We start from the raw sequence: 26,604 nt of genomic DNA on the forward strand, positions 1-26,604 counted from the left end.
AAATTTTGGTGTTCAGTGAACATATAGCTTTAATAGATTTAATGTAAAATCCATCATTTTCCAAAGAAAAGGGGTCTTGTGTTCTCCAGTGTTAAGTGAGCAAGTCTGCCTCATAGTGCAGAGGTCCAGGGTTTGATTCCTGGCTCCGGCCTTCGTATGTGGAGTTTACATGTTCGCGTGTGTGGGTTTTCTTTGGCTCCTCGAGTTTCCTCCCAAATTCCAAAAACATGCGTTGTAGGTTGATTAGGCACTCTAAATTACCCTAACGTGTGATTGTGAGTGTCAATGGTTAATTGTCTATGATTGCCTGGTAGCCAAGGTCTATCCCCGCCTCCTGCCCAAAGACCGCTGGGATAGGCTCCAGCACGCGCAGGTGTCAGTTTTTGTTTTCAAAAAAAGATGAAAATCAAGGTACATTTTAAAACGGTGTCATATGAGACTGAATCTCCAACTGAATCTGTATTTTATCTGATCTGAAAAAGAAAATGGTGAGACTAAAGGCATTTTTAATTAAAACGTAACATTAGGAATACAAATGCCATGTTTAGTGTATGTGAGTGTGTCGGCAAATGTTTTTTTTTTTACACGAGCATGGCTGCTTTGTGTAGACGCGCCTACAGTGCTTATGTGTGTGCGTTAATCATGTCCGTCTGGACTCTTAATACCAAATCAGCCACCTGGTCCCACATTGGCTGCACAGCCTGCTCTCATAGTCTCTCCTTCATTTGGGAACCAATGGGATTAATCCTAATCCCGTTTATAGACACCCGTCGAGATCAATACTAAACTGCCTTTAACTTGATGTGCCTTTAATCTATCACAAAGATGCTTAGTATACTGCATTAACCGTTCTGTCGAAAAGCCATTGCTCGCCTCTAACTGTGTATGTTCTGATGCCGTTTAAACCCGGCGGCTATATTGAGTGTACAAATGCTCCATAATCCTAATTTTGGGCATACGGGGACAGTCGGGTAGTGGCTGACCTGGTTTACGAAGCTCGCTCCTCCGTATTTTCAAGCCCCCCCCCTCGCTTTTGGAATATTTGCATATTAATTAGAAATTCATTTGAAGTGTAATCATAGCAGCGCTCCTCGTGTGTATAAATACACACACGCACACACACGCGCACACACACAGCGTGGTTAATTGTGGGTTAGATTTCCAAATCTCGGGGTGCAGCCTTACTCATTCAACTCAAAGCAGCATATCTGAGAGACATGTGTTATACCCCCCCCCCCCGCCCCCCCCCCCCCCCGCCTCCCAAACCTCCCCTCCTTTACCGTTTAATTGCTTCCACAAACAGATTAATTTGAAGGAGAGTGGGGGTGTTTATGTGGGGTGGTGGTGGTGATGGTGGGGGGGGGGGGTTCTTAATTGCTAGCGTTTCCTGCAGCTCCTGAAGAGTTGAACAGGATTGAGTGCGTTTTCCACGCAAAGTGACACAAAAACATAAAAAGCCTCGCAGCTAGTTGAGCGGAACGGAAAAGGGCGGAGGAAGTAGAACGCAGGGAGCAGAGAAGCGAGGAGAATAGGAACGAAAGCCAGGAATATGAATGGTAACGAAGAAGAATAAGATTGCGTGGCAAATATCGTACTGTGTACGGACAAAACTATCGGGACACATCAGTCCTCTGAATCGATCAGGAATACTCTAGCTAACTTAACGCAAATGCATAATGGGAAACACAGTAGACTAGCTAATAAATAAAGCATTATAATTGGTGTTCTAAATCTTTAACAATTCATTTTTGAAGACAAACATGCTATTAACATCCTACTGAAAAACAGATTTTCTTTTCCCCATCTATGAAAAAAAAAGGATTGCATTCTACTCACTTTACTGAGAATAATGGCAACTCTTCTTCGTTTGTGCCTGTATAACTGTAATCTACTGCCCCTGGTGGCTACGGCAGGCACACCCGAAGCAGCAGCACAATGATTTAATTGAAGCATTAAATCCTAATGCACACACTGTTTAACTCTTTACACTTCATTTATTTGTTCTGACTCTATTTTGTTGAATGAAATATGAGACAACAGTACGATTTTCTTTATTGAAAATTATTTTTGGTACAGCCATGTATTGTACATGTACTCCACACCACGCTTAGCCTAATTCAGAATGGTGTCCTACTACTTTTATCCACGTCTACATATTTTTGTGGACATTGAGCGCTGATTAAAATGTCTTCTTGTCTGTGTCTTGTCAGCGGTGTTGGGCGACAAGCTGTTTGTGCTGTCCTTCACGAAGCAGAGCGAAGTCTCCGCCATCTACTATAAGAAGATCCAGGACTCCTCCCCGAAGGCTGGCAGGGACACGGACAAGCTCTCACCCTCCACAATCAAGGTGCAACAATGTCACGTGTCCAAATTGACAAATGTCATTTGGTAGTTTGGTGATGTTGTGCTGCCTCAACCTGTGAAAATGCAGTTTTTATGGTCTTAATTTTGTCAAGTGTTATTTACTTTCGATAGTAAATAACACTTGCCCTGTGGATAGGCCCTAACTGTCTCCCTCCGCCAACAACAGCAATACTTGAGTTTGGCTGCTCAGTTAAAAGGACTGAGCAGTCCCATGTTTTCATGGATTTGGATTTGCATTTTAAATGAGGATTTTAATGATTAAAATAATTCGAAAATTAAATTTAGATTTTGAATTCTAATTTCCATTAGTTTTTTAAAAATGTGATTTGAATATTGATTTGAATGTAAACATTTCCGTTATTAAATATAATAGATAATATTTGTATTATATAGATATAATTGAATTTTGAATTTGAATGTCATGTGAGTTGAGAATTCTAATGAATTGAATGAATGAATGAATTTAATGAATTTGAATTTGAGTTTTGAAGGTGGAATTTAAATTTTGAATATTGGGTTTGAACTTTTGATTAAAATTTTTTATTAAAATCGGTTTTATGTTCAATTTGAATTCGTTTTGGGATTAGAATTTTCCCTATATTATTCAACATTTTGAGATGTAATATTTGAATCTGGATTCATAAATCATTTGCGTATTTTTGAGATCACTGTTTTAAATGGCAAATACAGTATGTTTCCTCTAAATGCTATTCGGACTTTCACACCCGAGGCACCGCACGAAAATCACTTTGCCACAATTTGCTCGCCCTGTTTGCTTTCATTTCTCGGGTTATTTTTCATCTTCCATTATTAATGTGGGCTTTTGTTCTTTCGGGCCAATTTTGAGTCAAATGCATATTTTGGGGGGAAGCTGCGCACGATAATGAGCTCTCCTGGCACATTTGGTTGTAGGGTAACATCTACATGCACACCCACACATGCATAAACACGTGAAAAAGCCACACTTCGTAATTTAGTCTGATCTCAAATTGTCTTCACTACCTACACACGGCATACAAAGTATGAGAAGTCATGTTTTATTGGCATAGTTTGGGGTACTAATGCTTGTTCATAAACACACTACTGTATATAACCTTTGTTTGTACCCGCGAGCCAGGACACACAAAGCTCGCAATGGGAGAAAAAAAATGACTGAGTGAGACAATTAGCTTAAAAGAAGTGAACTAAAGCTCATTTGAGTGAATGAACGAAGGACACATGAAAAAGATAAGCGCGCGCGCGCGCACACACACACACACACGCGGTGGAGAGAGAGCGGCAGAAAGAAAGGGGGAATAAATTGAATTTTTCAGATCAATGAGAGGTTTCGGGTCAAAGAGAAGAGCAGTCACTTGTGAAATCAGAAGCAGGATGTCAAAAAAGGCATTCCATGAACCCAAATTTGTTTATTACAGAAAATGTTTTGGTGTAGCAGGGTATGATCTGAGGTTCAGTGGTCCATGCGTGCGGGGCTGAATGAGAACGATGGCAGCCCCGTCGATGATAAAGGGAACAAAGTGTTGCCCAAAACTGCAGAATGGAAGATCACTGACAGATTGGGGGTGGCGGGGGGCAATCATTGGGTTAATAATAGCACACTATATCTACCCTGCGCACACACCCCTCTCATCTTTTGCTAGATATACAGTATATATATTTATATATTTGCTAGCGGTTGCTGGTCAGCAATAATCAAAAAGCACTTTTCTGCCGGGCCGGATTAGTTTAGCCCTCACCCTCCCTCCCTCCCTCCCTCAACTCCCTTCCAGCTTAGCCCACTGGACCAGGGCACCGTGTGCATCTGGTGTGGGGGGGGGGGGGGGTATGTTGCAAGCAATGTGTAACTGTGTGCATTCTAGGGCTGGGTGATTCATCGATTAAAAATAAGGTTAATTAAAAATAATATCGATTAATTCTCATTAATCTGTTTGGACAGTATTTGTTTTCCTTGGGGGCACCTCCCGAAGGTCAAAGCTGATGCGCACTGCTTCAACTAACAAAATAACAAATAGATAGGCGCTAGTTTACCGAAGCAGTATGAGTTGACAACTTTTTCCAACCCTACTAGCGACATTCAGGCCATATAGCACACAGCGCTGATCTATACACACCTTAGCATCATTGTTATTAGCAAATCATGGACGATGCAAATTATTTTGCTCATGTCCTGTCCCAGGTGACGAGCGTGGAGGTGGCAGGGTGGGCGCATCGTCTCCACCAGGGTGTGGCCCTCAACCAGCTGGAGGATGTGGCGCTGTTGTGGTGGAGGTCCAGTAATCACGACCAGGAGCTGTGGCCCTGGACCCACAAAAACACAGATGCTAACAACTTGGTCCTGCTCAGCTGCTTGCCCTGGGAAGGTCTCAAGGTGACAATTCTTGACACTCTGATTCTGTCAGTTTATATATATCTATATATAAGACGGTATTCTTCCAGCCTCACGGTCAATAATGAAATCCAAAAATTGTACTCACCGTGGCCTACATTTAACATCTGAATTTTTTGCTTCATGAAATGTTAGAATTCATTCACAATTGTCATCACTGGTGGAGTTGCCTTACACCTGACCAGGCCCTTCAGAAATAATAATGCTGACAGATGGAACGACTACACAAACGATTCAGTCTTCTACTAGAAAACGAAAGAAAAAGCCTACTAGAACATCTGAACTTCATTTGGGTTGATTAGAAACACTTGAAATGGTGGCAAGTGCCTGCTGACTCCTATCAACACGTGTTAACAGATCGCTTATGCGACCACATTGTCTCGGTTGTTTTATTTTTACTCCCCTTTAAGGAAAGAGTACAAAAATGTTTGCAACGTGCAGATTAAAAGTCACATTCATGGTAGAAAAAGTTTTGAAATGTTTTTTTAATCACAAAGGGTGTACATTTGTAGATGTTTTAATGTCCACGTTGCGCACGACTAAGAATAGGCATGTGGAATATATGCTGTCTCGATATCACAGATTTCCCAACAAAATGAAGGTGTAACTTCCTCTCAGTGAAGTTGATGCTGTTGTCGTCCACCATCTTTTAATTTCTTCTTCATTTTTGCGGGTACACCGAAAGCACACAAACCCGACGGCACCTCTTTGTCGTGCAGACGCGCGTCGCGTGGGTGTCGGGATGTTCGTCATTTGTAAGGGTGGCACCTCGCTCGTCGCACCTCCTTGCGTGGCCGCCTTGAATATGCAGAAACGGCGGCTAAGCCGTCGCTGCGGCGTGAAGCGCGACGCCCACGCTCAAGCATCCTCCCGCATGCTCCCGGCCTCTGGCGAGACTCCTCCCTATCAGCCAGTTGGCCCCGCGCCCTCCGAAAAACATGAAAGATCCCAAATTACCGACGAGGGCCTTAACTCCGCGTCGCTCACTCTTAAATATTCACCTCATGGAGGCGAGAGCGAGGACGAGCGTGACGAATCAACACATGAATATTGAAATCATCAAAAGCAGATGCTGCGAGTCGCTTTTTTTTTTAAAAAGCGTTTATCACACTCCTTCACCTCTCCGCGGTGTATCCCCACCCCTCCTTCCTTTTCAGAACACAGCCGCGCTCTTCTGCGTCTAATGAAAGCATTTGTTGCCAGTTTTTTTTTTTTTTTTAAGATGCGCGGCGTGAAATGGAGCGAGCAGTTCACGGCGGTGACTTGAATCGCTCCCAGCTCGTGTATATGTTTCCCTTTTGTCCGCCATGCTATCTGCCGCGCTAAACCCATTTTCTCGCCAGTCTCTCGCCGTTTGTAAAAAGTCTGATTTCCACTTCTATGTGGTATTTATTCTTCTTCCATCTCCCCTTTTTGTGAAACACACATATACAGTACACACGGTGGCATGCGAAGTTCATCATTTTTATGAGGGCCCCACTCATATTTGGTGGAGTAAAATTCCGATTCATTAAAAAATACATATAGAATGAAGAAAATAACTGTACACAATCGAGATTTGAATTACAGGCAGAACAGCTGATGACTGTGTCCTACTCGTGCCACTACAGAATTTTACTAGTTAACATTTAATGCGTCACCAAAGCCGTTGGAGCATTTATTTCACATCGTAAATATTCTCCTTCAGATTTTCACTTTTTGCCCTCACGAGTAGAACAACTTTGGCATTGCTAGTAGGGCAACCTCGTTACTCGTGAGGCAAAACTGTGCACTAGCTGACTGCTGTGTGTTATAATGGTACTTGTGCGTTGGGGTACCTCTCCTTACGAACATCTTATGAAATGTTCAAGTTCCGGAAATGTTTTCTTCCCGACACACGCGTGTATGTACTTTAAATAAAAAAAGAAAAAATCCTCCACCACCCGTTATCTGTCGCCAAACACTCTGCCTGCACTTGTTTGATCTCTATTTGCCGTTTTTAATTACTATTTACTTTGGCGCTGCGCCGCATCAAGAAACACCCTGAAAAAGACGATCCACCTTAAACCAAAACAATTCATTTGCACCGAGCAGGACTGGGCGGTGGGAGTATTTTCAATTTCTCCAACATTGAAAGAACACTGTCATGATACCGTACATGTTGAAACGTATGTAGTAGTCGTTTGTCACCATTTCACCATTTGACCCCAAAATTCAGATATTAAAAGGCGCGCCGGTGCACCTTCGTAAAACTTTCCATTCCCAATCCCCCCGCCCTGCGCTCAGCGGCCCCCCCCCCCCTCACTTCCCTTCCCTGCCCATCCCATCATCCCTCGACTCTCCTCCGAGTGCCTCCATCTCCGCAGCCCGTCTCTCTTCGTCTTTCTCTGCTCCGTGAGCTGGAAAATTGGCTTCAAAAGGCCACTGCTGTGAACAAGGGCCAGCCACACAGTTGGGCCCGTCCGCTTTATCTTTCACGGCACGGAGGGAGGGGGGACGAGCGGGGGGGGGGGGGGGTGCGACGTGCCAGCCAGCGAGAGAGGAAGAGCGAGGGAGAATGGGAAAGAATAGTTTTGAGCAGTCACTGAAACCAATAAGCAGGCGAAAGCTACTTAGCGGGGGCCTCGCCGTCCTGTCTGCTTCTGGTTTTTGCCTGTCCGTTCTGCATCTCTGTCTTCGCCCTGCTTTCTGCCTCTCCGCGTCCGTTGCCACTTTGTCGTCGCACTTCCTCGCTCTCAGGTGCTCACCGGCGCGCTTGGTCTCGTTCGGCCTTGGAGGCGGCCGATGCGAAGCCTTTTGAAACCTTAAGCCAGCTTTGAAACACAAAAGCAGGCTTGAAAGCCCAATTTGAAACACGAGCATTGCTTTCAAATCCTAATCTGAAACCCTAATTTAGGTGCGAAACCCGAATCTTGGATTCAAATCCTAATTTGAAACACACCCTTCTTTTGAGACCCTCAACCAGGCTAAACCTCCACATTAGAAAACTTATCCCTAACCTTTTCTAGCATCCCTAATTTGGGGCTTGGATCCCTAAATTTAAACACCAACCCAATCCTGAAATCCTTACTCTTGTTTAAACATTTAATGAAACCCTACTTTGAGATTTGTACCCATGTTTGGAACCACAACATCTGCTCAAAACCCTAACTTGAACCCCTAACCTTGATTCCAGGCAAACTGCAAACCTGGCCTGAAACCATCATCTTGGATTCAAACCTGAAATTTGACACCCAACCTTTGTTTGAAACCCGCTTCTGTCTTGAATCAAGTCAAGTCAAAAGAGCACTTTCAAACAGCCATCGCTGCATACAAAGTGGAGGGTAGAAATGCCGTGGCGCGTTGGGACAGCCAACGACTGTTAGCAAGCATGAGGCGACAGAGTCGAGGGCACACCACGCCAGAGCGATCGAAATGTGTCTCAGATCCCGTTTTAGCTTCACGAGCTGACCGCTACGTTTGACGCGGCTGCGGCGGCGCTTCTGTGAAGGGAGCAAGCGAACACGGAAGAGATCAGCCGGCAGGTTAGCCAAAAACGGAGGTAGCGTCTTTTCACCACTGTCTTGCCAAAACGCGGCCGAATCTCCAACGTGTTGTTGAATCAATAACAACGATCGGCGATCATAAACCAACCGAGAGGCTGTTAGGGAGGTAACAAGCATTGCGAAAAGTAAAAAAAAAACAAAATGGCAGGATCGTCGCCGAACACACTGGCGCACAAGCGGCCATCTTGAATCACTCATGAAACTATTGCCTTTGCTTGAAACTCGAGATCTAACATCCATCCATCCATCCTTTGACCTACTTATCCTCACACAGTAATGACATAAACAAGTCAAATTTAAAAAAATGAACCATCATATTGATTTTGTTCTATTCAGGGGATAAAGAATACATGACCGAGTACTGTTATCTTGTCTGTCTACATGTTGTTGCCACACCCTTTGTGATCAAACTGTTGCTTCAAGGCTCAAAGCACTGTAACAGAGATGCTAATTTTGTGAGCGTTAAACTTGTGGGCTGAAAGGCGAAGCTTTGTGGTTTCAAATACAAGGTGTCATTCTCTTCCCACTGTATTTTTGTTTCGGCCAAGCGTTTCTCCGAGATTCCCCATCTTCACACCGCAGGAAGCGGGAAGAGCCTGCGCTGGGTGGATTATCGAGAGCAGAAAATTAATAAAGGAGGACAGTAGTCACCATGCCATTTATCAATCCATGTTAGGCCTCTCCCTAAATCCCTTTTCGGCACTGCGTGCCAAATGGGAAAACAAAAAAAAATGTGACACCGGGCAGCTTTTGTGTGATGCGATCAGTCATTCAGTCCACACGGCAAAATGAAAGGTCGTGGTCTAGCCAAAGCTGCCGTGCTGAGCGCGGGTCTCCGACGGAAGCTTTGTGGCCGTGCTTAAATCCAGAAAAGACGAAGACGTGCCCCGAGAAGCTCGGCCGAGTGACTACGCAACTGTTGAGCCGCTCACCCGGCAGCTGATTGTGATCCAGGTGCCTCATGTGCAATCGTCAACTCTTTGGAATTGGATCATATTGCGCAAGGCTTGTTGTTTGTGGTCCCTCCTCGGCCCCGCCGAGGATGTTTGAGGATGATGTTTGTTTATCGCCCGCGCTCGGGGAGAAGCTGCGCTTGTTTAACCTTGAGTTTAAAATGAAGAGCGTCCTTGATTGACAGACTGGTGTTTACCAGCATGACGCTTGCCCCTTTCCCAAGGGGCAAGCGTCATGCTTCATAGTTCAGGCTTCACCTTCACCTTCACCTTCATTTTGAACCTAAACCCAACCCGAACCCAATGTTTGGGTTTGAATCCTGATTTGGCACCCAAACTTGCCTCAAGCTTCAGGGTTCTGTTTTTGCTGGGTGGAGTTTGAAACACAGAAACCCGAATTTGAAATCCTACATTGACCTCAAACCTTAACTTGAAACCGTAACGTCTTCAAAATCTTGAAACCCTAACATTTGCGTGAAGGCCCCAGACTTGTTTGCGCCCATCTCAAGATCAAAACCCGAAAATTGAACCCTAACATTGGCTGCCTGGAAACCTTCACCCTGGCTTGAAACTCTCACCCACACTTAAAACCCTAACATCAGCTTCAAATCTAAACTTTGAAACCCTAATTTGAAACGCGAAACCCTGACATTGTCTTCCATCTCCGCAATTTGTGTTCAGGTCCTAAGCTCAACGCAAACAGAAGGTGATCTTCTGCTTTGCGCCTTCAGCCATTTTCAGCCCTACCAGCTGCTGACCGTGGAAGCGCCCGCAGGACCCCAAGCGTCCAGAGAGTCGTCCTGGGCTAAAGCCTGCATGTACGAGTCCACCAAAGGACGCCTGCACCGCCTCTCCGCCACCCGCATCCCGCTGCCCTCCCCCCCTGTCTCCTGCTCACAACACCCCAGCGAAAGCGTGCTCCTCCTGGGCCTCAGCGACTTGTCCCTGGTGCTTTACGACCAACGTCGGGGGGTCTCCCTGCGGACCTCCTGCCCCGCGCCACCCACCCTCCTGACTTGGCATCCGGCCGGAGCCTTGGCGGTGGCGGCGGCGGGAGTGGCCGAAGAGGGCGAATTGATGTTCTTGGATCTGGGCCTGGCGCCCGTCAAGGTGGCGTTGGTGGCCGAGGAGGTGACCCCCTCCGCCACGCTCAGACTGAGCAGGCACCTGCGCTGCCCGGGAGCCCTACGGGGACTGCAGTGGGCTGCGGGTCCAGAAGAAGGCGCCGAAGAGGCGGATACGATGATGCTGGTCTTCCACGGGGGACTACTCGCAGCTTTGAGATTACAACTGGGTATGTAGCAGAGATGACACCACTCTCAATAGCTTGAAACCCTGACCAATGCCCGAAACCTTCATTTTGAACCTAAACGCAACCCGAACCCAATGTTTGGGTTTGAATCCTGATTTGGCACCCAAACTTGCATCACCTAATTCCCGTTGCCGGTATTTTGCTTGCTGTTCTTCCATCACTACTGCTGCTCCAGACCCACTTTATCTGTGTGCAGGCAGAGGGCGGCTGGCTCAGTGTAGAGATGTGGTTGTGGAGGTTTGCGCCAGTGAGCTTCTTTCCTCTTATGGAATATATTTAAAAAAAATCACAATTAAAAAAAAAACACAACTCGGAGCTTGGCCAAGTCTTTCTTCACTTTGTCATGTAGCGAGCCTTGTCAAAGGAGTCAATACAGAAAAGTGAGCACAAATAAATGACTTTCATTTGTGTGTGTGCGTGCGCGCAGTGGCGGCGGCGGGGGGATTATCACGGAGAAAAAGGCGTGCAGTCGCTTCCTTCATCAAAACGTTGGCACACGATCAGAGGAGGCGACGCCATTGTTGTAGGACACCCTCCCCATTTCCATGCATGCAAACGCATCGTCTTCTACCTTCACACACGCACGCATGCATGCATGCACATACGGGCTTGCTCTCTCTTTCACAGTCTCGCACAATCGCATGCACACCCACCCCCATAGGCACAATTTCCTAAACTCAAAACTCGTACACGTTCATATGCAGTCACTTTCAAACTCCCTGACACACTTCTCGCACTCTTTCACTCACAAACACACGCACGCGTCTTTCACTCTCACACAAAATACTTTTCCTCACTCACACATACTCTAAAGGCACGCACATGCCCAGTGTCTCTCACACAGTTCAGTTTTACATTTTCACACACTTTCTCTGAACTGTCTCTTAACTTTTTTGATGCAAATCCACACCAATCTCTCGTGTGCATTCTTTCTCTCTCACGCACACACACATGCACTTTCTCACACAATCAACACACACATTCTTTCTCCCACTGTTACACTTTCACACACCGTCTCACCCTCATTCATATATGTAATCCCAACCTCACTCTTTCCCTTTCACACAGACACTTTATAAGACTCTCACACGCACTTGCGCACTCTTGCTCTCTCTCACACCAGCACACAGACACTCACACTTTTTTTACTCTTTTCTAGGCACCGGCATTCTGTTTGATCTCTCTCTCTACATGCCATACCCTCTCATGTACTTGCTTTCACTTTCTCTCATCCACTCTCTTGAACAACTCTCTCATTTACATTTTCACACTTTTACTCTCACTCACACATACTCTCTCTCACACAATCCTTCCACACATGCTTTCTCTTTCTCTCTCTTGCTCACACACATACACAAAAAGTTGCAGTCACATGGTCTTCGCAAAGTCACAATTAAAGAGTGCACCTGACACTCTTAGTGAGTGTGTGTTGCAAACACATTTTGATTGGCAAACTTTATCAAGGCCCCCGAGGGAGAGCGCAGCCACCGCGAACAATTTATCGGAAAACTGTAGCACACAACACACCTGGAGGGGAAGGAGGGCTGGTGTGCGTTTGCCCACCCGGGGCGATTATTGAATGACCTCTGAGAGCAAGACTCTCCCGCTCACATTGGCGTCCATCCACAAATTAACTGGAGGATAGAGTGGAGCTGTCGGGACCACCCGCAGCCGAGGAGGAAGAAGACCCTCAACACTTTTATCTTTGTTAAGATTGTCCTAAGCCACCATTTTGGGCCACAAACTGGGGTTTCAAATTCATGTTACACACATTATTAGGTTTCCAAACAAGCATCCGGGTTTCTGTTAGGGTGTGAAAGCAGCATTTGAGTTTCAAATTGGTGCTTGAAATAGCGTTTCAAGCTACAAGCTAAGGTTAGGGTTTCAAGGAACTAGGAATAGGAAGTGGCCCAGGCTTGAAACCGTAACCTTGAAACCCTAATTTAAAACCCATAGCCATGTTTGTCACCCTAGCTCTGACCTCAAACCCTAAGGGGAAACCCTATCCTTGTTGAAGCACCATCGCTTGCTTGAAAGCTTCACTTGAAACCCTAATTCTTGTTTTGAATCCGAAACCTGGGTTCAAACCCCAATTTTAAGATGAAACAAATTTGATATCTTAACCCTTGTTAACCCGAATTTCAAACTCTGACCTTGGCATCAGGCTAGTGTCATATCATGCGCGCGCACACACACACACACACTGCGGCAGATGTATTTACACACATTAGCATACTCTGTAGGGGATTTGGGGCTTGTTAATTGCTAGCTTGTCATTTTAATTGCCTCATCTCTCCCTCACAAACGAACACACGCACACAAATAAATAATCACACAGACACCTTCATCCACTAATTTGTCACTCAAATGATTGCAGAAGAACATTTTCAGGCTCATCCAGTCAAAGTTTCATTTTTAACTTGTGTGTAAGCATGAATGTGAAGCACCCCCAACACTAACCCTCCACCCTCACTCCTAAAATACATCTAATAGGGTCAAAATGGATCATAATCAGCCTTGGCCATTCATCTAATGTTTGCAGTTGCACACAAACACACACACACACACTGGTGCTGGTGGCTAGGTTGCCAGAGCTCATTGTTTCATTATTATGCAGCCTTCTAATCTGCTCTCTCACTCTCTCTCTCACACACACACACACACACACACATCCACGCGCAAAAACAAAAGCACAATAAAGCACCTCTGGTCAAAAGTTCTTAAAACCTAACTAGCGTACATATCAAAAGTATGTTACCTTCAGCTCTGGAAACTTGAAGTGAAATTTAAGTTGATTTAAGGCTTATGCCGAATCAAACCTAAACCTAGTTTTCAAATCCAAACTCTGACTTTTTTTTTTCTCTGGGCACTCAAGTTTCATTCCCACATTCTAAAAATATGCATGGTAGGCAAATTGAACACTAAATTGTCCCTCGGTGTGACTGTGAGTGTGAATGTTTGTCGATGTGTGTTGCCCCGCGATTGGCTGGCAACCAGTTCAGGGTGCCCTTCGCCTTCTGCCCGAAGACACCTGGGATAGGCTTCAGCACACCCGTACCCCTCGTGACGATAAACGGATTAGAAAACGGATGGATTTTCAATTCACATTTTTTTTTCAATGTATTTTTAATCATTGAACCAACTAGTTCGATCCAACAGCAAGCATAACATGAGTGCTAATCTGAATGTGTGACAGGGGGCCTCCTGAGCGGGTTCCGACTGGGCCCGGTGCAGCTCCTCCAGCAGCGTCTGCACGCGGGTCAGGTGCAGGAGGCTGTGAGCGTGCTGGAAGCCATGGATTGGGGCAGCACGGCCGACCAGTGCTGGCAAGGCCTGAGCGCCATCGCAAACCACCTGCTGAGGCTGCCTTTGGACGCCCGCACCGAAGGTGGGCTCAGTCTCTGGCTTTTATGAACTTAAAACATAAACTGATTATCCACATATTTTTTTTTGTCATGTTCATTATTAAGGAAAATAGCACGCGATAATACTTAGTAAAAACATATTAGTAGAATTAAACTGAAAAACTGTCATGTCTTTCTGTGACTCTTCCAGTCTCTATGGTGCAAACTGTCGGGAGAGTCACTTAAAGCATACTCTTTGGGAGTGGTGTATATTGTTTGTTTATTTCTGCATACAGAGCAACTAGAAGCCACGTTGGCAACATTTTACAGCCCGCCCACTCCTCTTCCCGAAAACGTCACGGCAGACTACAGGGAGTCAGTCCACAAATATGCCAGACGCTTTTTCCACCACCTTCTCAGGTAAAACAACTTGTTCAGGTTTTGGAACACACAGCGCAGACGAGAACATTCTAGAAATTAAAATCGTCATCATTTTGCATCAGTTGTTTTGAGGGGCTTTAAATTGTACAAAAATGGCTGAATTTGACCATGTTGCTTTTCACCTAAGACAGATTTTTTAACTCACTATTGGAGATGGATTATATACTTTTTGTGCAAGGTATTACGTTAATTAAATGGAGTTTTTTTGTTTTTGTTTTGCGGCACATTGCACAAAAATCTGTTACTTCTTTTGTTTGAAAAAGTCACATTTGGAAATGCATCATTTTTTAAATTAATGTTTTCCTTTTTCCAAAATACAATTTTTTTTCTTCATTCCAATACTGTTAATAACGCCATGTATTTCCAAATTTGTTACTTTCTATTTTTCTAATTTAAAAAAAACTGATTCCAAGTTTTGTCACCGGGAGAAATATTTAAATGTATTTCAGAATTGTGTTACTTTTTGGAACTCAACATTTTCAATTTTTTATTTATTTTTAATTCATAAATAGAAATATTTATTTTTGCTATTTTTCTGCATATTTTGTGGGGAGATTGGCAAAAAAAATCATTATAGATTGAACATTTAAAAACTAACTTCATTCATTTTCCAAAATTAAACATCAACGTTGTTAGATCCCCCCGTGCTTGTACTGTTGTGACATAGAAAAACATTGTAAGTCGTCTTTCAAGTAACGACATCACTACTCGGGGCTGCAGGATTGTAAAGGGCTGCAAGAAGTATGGCCCAAAAAAAAAAAATCATCCCGTCAGAAAATGACTCGCATTTCAGAGGCGTTTCAAGTCGTCCCGTCCTGCCGCTGATGCGCATTTCAAACATTGTGCACCCGTTTGCGCCGTCCTTTCAAGCTGGCATCTGTCGGCGTTCCTTTGACTGAAATGGACGCTGTTGTTCACGCCCGCCGCGAGCATCTCCCCCTCCTCCCTCTCTCCCTGGTTGGCATCGCTCCCTTCTCCTCTCTTATCGCCCACCTGCATTCTTTCTCACTCCGTCGACATCAAATGAACGAGGACACACACACACACTAAGCATGGCTTCCCTTGTTTGGTTTGTTCCAGAGTTGGCTCTTAACTATAGGAAGCAAGTTTAGCTGTTTGGTAGCCTGCTCTCGATATGTTTCAAAAGCTCCTTCAATGTCCTATAGTCTCTAAATGTGTGTTGTTGTTTTTTTGGGACTGATGTTTTACATTTGATTGTCTTTTTTTCTATTACTTTTCAGATATGAGCGCTTGGAGAAAGCCTTCCTGCTTGCCGTTGATTTGCAAGCTAAAGATCTTTTCATGGTGAGCCGCAGTCATTTTCATTTGTGTTATTATGACATGTTAGCCAACAAGGTATATTTTCCCCCAGTGATACATGGATTGGTGTCATTGTTTTTTAAATTCATAAATGGCAAAGAACTCTACCTACAGCTGGGGACTGACTGCGCTGTACCTTTCATTGGGCAGCCAGCTGTTAGCAGATAATCAGCCATTAGATTCCACCACTGACAATAGCGGTCCTTTTTCTGCATCATCTTGAGATGTTTGCCACCTTGGTTTCTGTACTCGGATTTTCCATCGCGTGGCTATTTGCTGTCAAACCGTGGCCAATGCTAGCTAGCCCTCTGCTAACATGGTGCCACAGAAGAAGGAAGTGATGTCATCTTAGGGTATTCCAGAAAGAGCATGAAAATATGCAAATAGGCATGAATAGATGCCTTTTTCAATAGTTGAGTTACCCCACTGTATGTATGTCTTTTAACTCATTCACTCCCAAAGACGTTTTTAAACGTCTTTTCAGACTTGGTCCAGAATTGGCTGGTACTGAATGAGTTAAAGTATAATTACTGACTCTAATGTCCCCTGCAAATGGGAAAGGAGAGCCACAGTTCCTGATACACCTTTTAGCCGTTTAGTCAACACCGGGAGAACAGCAGAACACACAAACACAATGAGCGCACTCACACAGGAGCTGCTGTCGACCACATCTCCCGCACAGGCCCGCCCACATCACACGCGTCCCACCAGGCCCTGACTCTTAAAGGCATGAACATGTATACAAAATTCAAAAACTACGCCACCTGTGTTGCTTAGGTTTAAATTTGATGGATTTTTTTTTTGTTGTTGTTGTTAATAACCCCCCCCCCCCCCACCACCACCACCCCCCCCCCCCCACCCCGTTAAATTAATAAATAAATATGGCCTCTTGCCATAATTAGCCCCAATTTCCGGAAACCTATTAATTATGACCCCCCAAAAATCTTGTGAATGGCAGCAGCTGCCCGCATAAAGCGATCCAATGCAGATCGGTGACACAATAACGAGAGCTAATGACGCCTTTTGGACGTGTTCCCTCTCAGTCTGCCACGCACTCATCTTCTCGCTTGTGAAGCAGCAAACACAAAATGGCCTACAATAAAGGTGCGCCGCCACCTGAGTTGCACATGAAGTTCAAGAGGCTCCGCTGGCATTGTGCGACCTCGCTTTCTTTCGGCGCTCCATTTAAGCTCACGGCCTCCTTTCTCCCCATTTGCATTTGACTTGTAACCCATTCAAGTGTCGGTGGGAGCAGGTGTGACTGACGCCTTTTCAGTGGTCCTGGGCTCACTCTTTCTTCCACTCTATGGTGAAATGCTCCTTCATGCAGCGGACCCCCATCCCTTTTTTTAGCCGTCCAGGGCCCCTCGCTTTTGCTCTGTCTAAAACACTAATATGCAGCCCCGAGTTGCGGTGAAAAGGTGGAGCCTAGGCTGTGGATCTTGAAAGGGTGAAGTGAAAGGGGCGTGTTGCGGAAGTAAAGAGGAAAGGGGGCAGGGGTGAAGGGGGGTTGATCGTACCGCTGTAAAGGTAGTCAGAAATGAAGGCTTTCTTAGATGGCAAAGATGCTTTGTAAACAACTCATTGTGCAAGATATACATTAGTACCTTGAGAATAAAATGAAAAGAAATGATGTTGATTTTCGGGGAATTAATTAATAAGTTTTATAGTGTCTTTTTTAAATAAAGATAAGTAACAGTCCATACTACGAATAATTAAAATAGTTTTCAGACTACATCACTTCAATGGCCATCTTGCCACTCTTTATGGTCTGCCTGCCATGGCCACCAAAACAGACAGATGGATGCACTATTCATTGAATCTCAGCTCCTCTCAGATCATCAATACGGTACTAATATTAGTTGTTCTTAGCAGAGAATGAATTATATATGTAACTGTGAGTACTGTTATAAAATTCTGTCTTCATGTGTTGCTACAGCGGTAGTTCAATCCATTACTTAAAGGCACCACAACAAGAAATTAATAATAATTAATAAATTAGTGGATTGAAAGGTTGAGCTTTGTGGGTATTTTAAATACAGAAAGATTGTTTTATGTTTAGTTTGATAGTAAACCTAAATTGGGGGTGGCAAGAAGTAGCTTGAAGCTTTTTTTTTGGTCACTCATTGACGAGTGCTTCTTATTGTGAATTTAATCTCAGTTCACTGACAATTTCCCCAGTGTGGGACGAATAATGGATATCTTATCTTATCTGACCACAATTTTTTTATTAATTAATTACATTAAAAAAGTCCGGATTTCCCATAGTTCAAGCTATCATAAGCTTACTTGATAAGATTCTGCTCTTATTCTGAACATTGGTGATGGAACTTCTCATGGATGAGCGGCGTTAACCTCAATCTAAAGGGTCTTAATAAAGAGGTTAGCATTTTAGCCATTAGCATTGTTTTCTTTTGTCTCAGTGATCAAGCGAGCAGCAAAAGTCAACACTGACATTTCACCCTTCGCTCTAATTAGGCTGTTATGTTGCTTTAACCTACTGCTTGTCCGACGCCGCTGGGCTGGGCTGTTTTTTTGAGGGGGGTGCGGTTAATGAGGGTGCACCCCCACCCCCCGCAAACCACCCCCATCCTCACCCAACACTTTTCGACTTCTAACTTGCCTGCACAACTCAATAACGCATGGTTGACTGGCTAAAATGCACACACACTCCACGCAGATGACCCAGCATGATACTCACCCCCCCTGCACCTACCGCCACCCCTCCCCGGGCACTATTGTTAACCGCAAACAATGGAGCTCCAAAAGAAGAAAGCTTTTGTTCAAGTGAAACACTTTAGTGTCGGCCCAAATTGAAGTGGTGGACGGAAAAGGTGGGGTCAGGAGTGTGTATGTAAGGTGGGGGGGGGGGGGGGGTTGGGTAAAGGTCACGGTGGTGTACTAGTAGAGGTCCTTCTTTTGGAGGGGGGGGTAACTGCGTCATTTCCAATATTGGAGTCGGGGTGGGGGGGTGATAATTGACACTGCTCTGTCTCCCCTGAGTCTATGATGAGTTGGGTAATAATAAAATAAGCAAGGCCATTGATTAATCCCCCCCCCCCCCACACACACACTCTTTACGGCTCGTTATGGCGCTTGATACACACTTGTTTTCACAAAATAAAAAACAATGCGAGAGTACAATCCATGCCAGCAAATATTTATATACATATATTTGTGTGTGTGTGTGTGTGTGTATGTGTATATATATATATATATATATATATATATATATATTATATTCCAACAGAGCCATGTTATCGCATCTCGCCCATTGACCCCCAAACTAGATGAGTGGTTGCAACAGATCCCTGGAACAACGTCGGACATCTCAGTCCAGAAATGTGCAGTGCTGGGAACAGCAAGGATACTGCGCAGAACCCTCAAGCTTCCTGGCCTCTGGTAGAGGACCCGAGCTGAATGAGGGACGGACACCACCCGAGGGGTGAGATGAGGATTTTTTTTTAAATATATATATATATACAGTCTATACTGTATATATACATATATACAGCATATACTGTATATTCCTAATTAACCGTTGATAATGATAAAATAGGCAATTAGGTAATTCCCGCATCCCCCCACCCCTCCCTTGATCTCTTCGCAGCTTGTTCGTGCGCCGTACCCGCTTGTTAATTAAATCAAAAACTGTGTGATAGCCCAATCTGATGCTAGCTCGTTTGACACCCTCCCTACTCCTTCGGCAGTTATCCTACGCCTCTATCTCGACACCGAGGGATGGCTGGTTGATAGGGAAGTATCACACGTTCTCACTATTAAGCTCTCTGTTGTCTCTCGGATGACTAATTAGCGTCTATGAAAGTCCTTAATGCCTATCTGATACAAGGGCTCGTGATACACAAGGCTAACAGGTGTGTGTGTGTGTGCGCACATACGTGTGTGCGAGTGTGTGTGTCCCGGGATTAAGACCGTTTTAATTAGTGTAAATGTATTTTATCATTTGCATACTTGGGCATTTGCTGTGAGTCCAGAGCTGCGCGTCAGCGAAAGATAAAAGAAAAGTCCATCGCGAAACACTTTTGATTTTGCATATTTATTCCCCCTCCGAAAACAGAACTCATTTTCGGAGTTGCATTGCTCATTTTAATGTGTGTAAATCCACGCAGTAGTTGAACGAATGTGTTCAAGCCCATGACCGTGACGGTATATTTACATTGGGATTGGCAAACAAGTCGCACTTGTCATCTTTTTGTTGTATTACGCACAATTTTTGGTGGGATATTGTTGGAGGGTTCTGTTAACACAAGAATTTAGTAGGATTTTATTAAAATGTGTGTTCAATTAAAAATAAATACAGTACTTGTGGCGAGATCAACATCACTATTATTGTTTTGTGGTGAGAGGGAAGGAGTTTCATCTGTGCTGTATGTTTCACATACAGTACATTTGACAATTAACGTTTATCCAATCCAACTATTATGTTTTTTTTCCCCCTCATGTTCCATTTTGTACTGAACTATAATATTATGAGCACGTGTGCACCAATTCAATCATGCTATCAACTACTTGCAACTTTTAAAAAAATATATTAACCGTGAATCACCGTGCTATTTTCCATATTAAAATTTTATCCGCTCATTTGTATCCTTGAGCCTAGAATTGCTGAAGCTCCCATCAGAATTGGCGCTGTGTGCAGGAAACTGCAAAAACAAAACCCATCATCACGCCTCAGAGTGCAGACCTCCACCAAGGGCGAAGGGAAAATGCCCCCGCCCCCCTTCAAAAAAATCTCCACCTCTTTCTAAAATACACCAAACTGCCCGCACCTTTATCCAGATCACGACCTCCTTGGCGGAGGTAATAAAAATGAGAGCGGTCCGCCGCATAAGTGCGGCTTAAATCCCTTAAAAGGAACCAATCGTCATTTTTGATCCCGTTTGACAGCGACGCGCGGCCCGTTAATGTGCGTCATTTAAACTAATCCGTCATTTCTTTGGACGTCACCCAAATATCAGTCAATATCGGGCTCTCGGCCACCCCTCCCCTTTGCTGAAAAACCGGCCCGCTAAAACACGGGCCTCTTTATCAGCGCCGCTGTTAGCTGGCACGGCACAACCCCTAAAGCTCTTGTATAAATAAGATTAGTGTTGCGTTTGAACGGCGGGAAATAAGAGGTGTAATATCTGATGGTTTTATGTGCAGTATTACTGTTATCCCCGCTTAGTCGCCTTGATGCGCTTCTCTCTCTCCCTCTTTTTCTCTCTTTGCATTTCTTCATTGTTTTGTTCCCTTTCTCTCGCTCTCTCCACCATCCAGACAGCTTTATGAAGCGCTAAACTGGAATAAACGTTCATATTGTCCTGTTGGGTATGTCATGCAATATCGCTTCCCTGCCTTGCGGGCACGCTTTGCTATGATTTCCCGCATAATTGTACCAATAATTTTTTTTTTCTTTCCCGAATTGAGGGAAATGAAAGACCAACATCAGATTGCATCAATTCCAATATTTGATACTCGCACATCGATGTATCGTGATACATTATATCGATATCTTGCCTAAAATATGCCACAACACTGACATGACCAAGAACCTGACCAAAATTGACGAAAAGACAAAATGGCGTCGCCAGGAGGCAACACTGAAGTCGCCGCAGGAATTTCTGGCGTGTGCCTGGCTGGTACAGCAATCTACCGTCTTCTTCATATGTCGGGCTTAGCTGGCAAAGAAAAAAATAGAACACACTTGAAATCTCTCTTCTTTCAGAGTTTTATCGATTATATTCAACGTGGAAAAAGTTTAGAATTTATCGCGGTAAATTTCAGTTTCACTGTGTCGGGACATCATCGTTCACCAAATGATTCCCCGTGCCCTGTTATCAATCGGTGAAGCCGGTTCACGTCTAATTGAGGGGGCGGCGTCCTCGTGCTCTCCGCCGCCTCGGCTCCTTTGAGCTTTCATTGAGGCCGTTTTGTTGTCGTCCATTTTCACATTTCCTCCCTAACTGGCTGCCACAGAGGGCAGACGCCGCACTATAATTACCCAATCTGTTCCCATTCATACGCTTCCATTTTCTCTCACCGCCGTCCGCTCTCACCCCACTCTCAGCCTTTCCGGCCTGCGTTCCCCTTTGCGCCTCATCTCTGGCAGGAGCCCTCCTCCTCCACTGCATCATCATCATCATCATCTTCCTCCTCGTCTTTTTGCCCCTGTGGGGGCCCTCCAATATGGGGGTATTAGGGCAGAGTGCAGGCCCAGCTGGGCGCAGCCTTGAGCAGCTGAGGGTTATCCGCGGCGAGCCCCGAGTCGCCACGGTGCGCTCGTGTGATGTCGCTGATGCGGAAAGGCTCTCCTCAACACGACGCAGCCTTTGATGGGCCCCAGGGCCCCGCACCCGGCCTGGGAGCCCCACTGTGGGGGCCCGGATGTGATTCACTCTCACACCAAGTCACTTTGGCAAGGTTTAGATTGTCTTTCCCTTTTGGTGGCACAGTTGTTTTTTTTTTGCCCTATGCCTGTGATTCTTAAACCTGTTGCAGCAAGTAACACCTAAACAAATACTTGGTCATCTGATTTTTTTTTTCCCTCTAATGCAGAATGCCATAGACGGCCTAATGAATCGTTGGTGCGCTGGTGTAACACTTTAAGCGAGGGATATTTGAATACAAATGCTGGCGTAACATGTAGACGCATAATGTAACACTGCTCATGGGCGTATCTTCTTTATCATCCCCTTCGTCTCCATGTATATCCCTATGCCAGGTCACTACGGCACAAACGCTAAAAGGAACAGGATGATGTCCATATACGTATACGCATAAAAATTGACATTCCTATTCATTTCAATAAGGGAAAGATGATTTGAGGTGATCTTGTTTTGAGGTCCTCCAAGACAAAAAAACAATGCTTGGTTAGCATAGTTTAACACTTCATGGCAATTTGGGGCTCAAAGAGAGCCATGCCGAGGGTACAAAGTCTTTTTTTTTTTAATATAGGCTGCTGTGGTAATATGTGTTTCCGTGTGAAACTCCTCCCGCTGTCTACATGTGACAGATAACATCCCGCTGCAGTTCAAAACCACACAAGCAGGCTGATTTCAAAGTTTTCCTGAGGAAAAGCGACATTTCATCCGTGCTTTTGATGTTGGCCTTCAAACATCTTGTTTTTCCATTTCATCCGTTTCTTCCTACCTTACACCCCCGCTTTGCCGTGCCTCCTCTCCAAAAAGAGAAGTATCGTCACCCTGGCCCAGATTCATTTTAGATTAACGCGTCTTTCTCTCTTGCCGTGCCTTCAAAGGACCTCCATTACGTGGCGGCCGATAAGGACGAGCTGGTGCTGGCGGAGGTGGCCAAGAGGAAGGCCCGCCAAGTGGCGGAAGCGTGCGACGGACGGGAAAAAATCACTGTGATTAACCGGAAAGACACTGAAGGTGACTTCTTCTTTTTTTTTTTAAATAACATCTTAAAATACGTCACACACTCTCAAAGGCCTCTCTGACCTCACGCTCATGTTCTTCAATTGAAAACAATACCTGCAAGATTTTTACAAAATGAAACCTTTATTGATCTTTAAAAAATCGTATTTATACCCTAAATACTGTTCCTTTGTGTCAACATCCCGGAAATACAACAAAAGACATTTCTATATTGTTTTGGGATTATTTAATGTTGTGTGCTGATAAAGTCTTACATTGGCTTCCCGAAACCTATCAAAAGATTTTCATCCAGTAAATCCAATCATATTTTACTCCAAATTTCTCCCAAATATTGGAATGTAATGCTGACAGGTCCATGTTACGCTCTCCTTGTGAATTGATTGAATGAATCCAAGTGGCTTGGAAAAGTCTCACATTTGACTTGCTTCAAACTGCTGTAAAATGTTACACGCAACGTGTCTTCAAATATTCTGGCTTCCTTCTTTGCTCAATATTTATAATAATTCAGAGCACCGAGTGAAGGCTAGCTTTGGAATTGGTGTTAAAAAGTCTTCAATCTGGCTTCCTTTGTTAAAATGTGTGACACATTTTATTTAAAAAAAAAAAAACAGTCCAGTAAATTTTCTTTCTTGAACTTCCCGCTACCCTGATATGCAAATGTATCGCAAATCTTCACACGCAATTTCTTTCTATCAAGGTTCGTGCCCCTTTTTTTTTAATCGAAGGAGAGGTTTTCAATTTGACCAAAGTGATATTAAAAGGTCATTGATATATATTTTTGTTTTTGCTTCATATATAATAATCTTCCTTGGCAATATTGTGATCAAAATTAATAAAATTAATAATAATAAAATAAAATGTATTTAGTCAATAATTTTAATTATTAATTTATTTTTATTTTTATTATTTATTTTATAAATATACATATTTATTATATATAGTATAGATTGAGAGTTTGTATTAAAATTTACCACGTCTCCTTTAGTAATTGGTCAGTCAGTTAAATGGACTTTTTCGTGCTAAATTCCAAATAGCTTTTCCAAACCGTGCTGTTACTCAAAGCCTCCGGAGAGCACGCATACCAGAGGGGATCAAGGCACATTCTTGATTACACACTCACCATTCCTCACCCGGCGACGTTCTCATTCCGCACGTAAACTGGCCGAGCATGTCCGATGAGGAAGGAAGCGCATCGCCGAGGGGCGTTTAACTCGCCGGCGTAAGGTCGTCCGCCTTCGGCCTCGAGATGCTCGGGCCAATGAAAACCGGCGTTTCTCTTCCGTCCCTAACGAGATGCGCAACACGCGCCCTCGTGGCCCTCCTCATAAGCCTCTTAATTGTCTCCTCAATGATTTGTCTGCATCACCCGCAGCTCGGCCTAGCCTTGGACCCAAAAGACGGCATTGGAGAAGCCGGGCGGGCAGGCACCGAGAACAACAAGAAAAGTTGGTGATTGTTTGATGAGCTTCTATGGGCAAATGTATTGGGACATGTGGACATTAAAGGGGAAGTCAAAAATATTTTTAAAAAATTTCTGTTCTATACACCCCCACTTGTCCTACTGTAACACGATATGAATTCTGAGTATCATTGCGTTTATAGAATATGAATTAAACGGCAACCGTTTTCATCCATCACAGGGGGCGGCCATTTTGCCACTTGTTGTCGAGTAAAAATGACATCGCGTTGCTATGGGTTCAGGTCACAACCTGTCAAGGCTCATTTTGCAAACGTTACACGGCAAACTCGTATATTATATATGTGTGTGTGTGTGTGTGTATGTATATATTTATATATATATATATATACTTTGAAATCCACTTCAGCCTTGTCAGTCAAGTCATTTTTTTGTAGCGTATGTTGCTACAGGATTTAGCTTAATCCCAAAACCATAGTCAACAAACCACATATCATCAGTAGTCCATTAATTGGAAACCACAGACTACAGTATGTACAGTCCATGTACCATAGACTCCTGACAAAAGTCCATCGAGCAGGGGTGTCAAACTCATTTTTGTCGTGCGCCACATTTTAGTTACTGTTTTATAAAGTTTTATTCAACTAACCGTCAAGTAACCGTTATGTGGCATTTGGTGACAAAACAATGTTTACAATATGTCACTGATTTATTAGATATGAAAATTTGACATTTATTTTAGCAAGTGTCATGAAAGTTGTCATCTTTGATTTGCATTCGTGGGCCAACTAAAATGATGTGGTGGGCCAGATCTGGCCCCCGGGCCTTGAGTTTGACACATATGCCATAGACCATAGTCCAAACACCATTCGACCACAAACCATAGTCCATAGGCCATATTCCATGACAACTATTCATTGGAAGTGCATTGGCCATACGGCAGAGTCTAAAAACCATTGTCGATATATCAGAGCCCAATTGTACAAATGTATCAATTCTGTGAAGGAAATGAAGGCTCAAAGGTTATCTTGCGCTTCACTTTTCATAGCATTTCTGACAAGAATCTGGTGTAACCCCACAGATTAATTTATTTGACTTCCAGGAACCTACAGGAGCAATTCTGAGTTCCATCTGAAACTCTGTCTCCTGAAAATGCTTTTTGACATCTTTGAGACGCACCGAGGCCGCATGTTGGATCCAAAGGATGTTTTTTATTTGTAATTTTTGCGCACGTCGTCTTACATTCACGCACGTCCTTTTGTAAATCGCGCTCTCAAAACACACAATGGAAGAATCACAGTGCAGCTTAGCGATGGTCCTTTCAGAAAAGCCTGCTGGCTGACAAGTGTAGCGATGGGCGCAGATACGCCATTGTGAGCGTCACCAGAAGTGGGAGGCGAAGCTTTCTCATTTTCATGCTATCGCTTTTTCTTCTGGGTCGCCTCTTTTTTTTTTCTTCTTTTTTTTTTTGCCAAAAGCGCAAGCCAAGTGGCTTTGACGCAGCTCCTGCGTGTGAAGTTACCATGCGGCCGCCGGGCCTCCGCACTGGCATCGGGACAAGAGGAGCTTTATCTGGAGATCCGCGTCTACTCTGCCGCAAAGCCTGTTAGCTCCAGCGTGTCCCCACCAAAGAAACAGCTGTTAGTTTTGCAGTTTCGCATTCCCTCCTGCTGTTCTGCACAACCTCCGCCGCTCGTTTGAGGAGGGATCTGCCGTGTTGTTGTCGCGGCGTGAAATCCCCCGCCCCTCCAAAAAAAGAGTTCTTCTTTCTCAACCGGAAAACATAAATCATCATGGAGAATCATGACACTTCAATGGTATATATGAGCGCGTATCAAGCTAATTGCCGGCATTTAATGGAAATACAGCACTGTCGTTGACTGGTTTTGTTGTCTTATAAAGAAAAATAGCACAGTATCGTATGAAAGAATAATAAATCAGAACAAAATAAAATAATTAAGTAAACTGGTTTTAAAATGTAATGGCCGGACGTGCTGTCCTATTCGCGTGTTGCCTATGCCCTTTGAAGGGGCGGGGCCAAAGCATGACATTGAATTGAATGGTTCTTGCAGTGTTAACGTCTGCTCCTTGTGAGTGTAGTCATTTTGTTTTTCTATGATTGACTGTTCCGTTGAATAAAGAG

The 26,604-nt window shown here is 44.2% G+C and overlaps 1 protein-coding gene across 5 annotated transcripts in view; it reads left to right on the plus strand.

Moving 5' to 3' along the window:
- The window catches only part of wdpcp (WD repeat containing planar cell polarity effector), an 85,660-nt gene that overhangs the window by 52,465 nt on the left and 6,591 nt on the right, over positions 1–26,604 (plus strand). For 4 of the 5 annotated variants that reach the window (XM_052080182.1, XM_052080179.1, XM_052080180.1 and 1 more), the window contains 7 exons: positions 2,211–2,347; positions 4,541–4,732; positions 9,909–10,521; positions 13,736–13,927; positions 14,180–14,303; positions 15,566–15,629; positions 22,906–23,038. In XM_052080182.1, coding sequence (XP_051936142.1) covers positions 2,211–2,347; positions 4,541–4,732; positions 9,909–10,521; positions 13,736–13,927; positions 14,180–14,303; positions 15,566–15,629; positions 22,906–23,038 — 1,455 coding nt within the window. Of the gene's footprint in view, positions 1–2,210; positions 2,348–4,540; positions 4,733–9,908; positions 10,522–13,735; positions 13,928–14,179; positions 14,304–15,565; positions 15,630–22,905; positions 23,039–24,416; positions 24,563–26,604 lie in introns of those variants that run through there. The other variant, XM_052080183.1, reaches the window with a different exon arrangement.

This window comes from Hippocampus zosterae, chromosome 11 (genome assembly GCF_025434085.1).
Source record: "Hippocampus zosterae strain Florida chromosome 11, ASM2543408v3, whole genome shotgun sequence".
Lineage (NCBI taxonomy): Eukaryota > Metazoa > Chordata > Actinopteri > Syngnathiformes > Syngnathidae > Hippocampus > Hippocampus zosterae.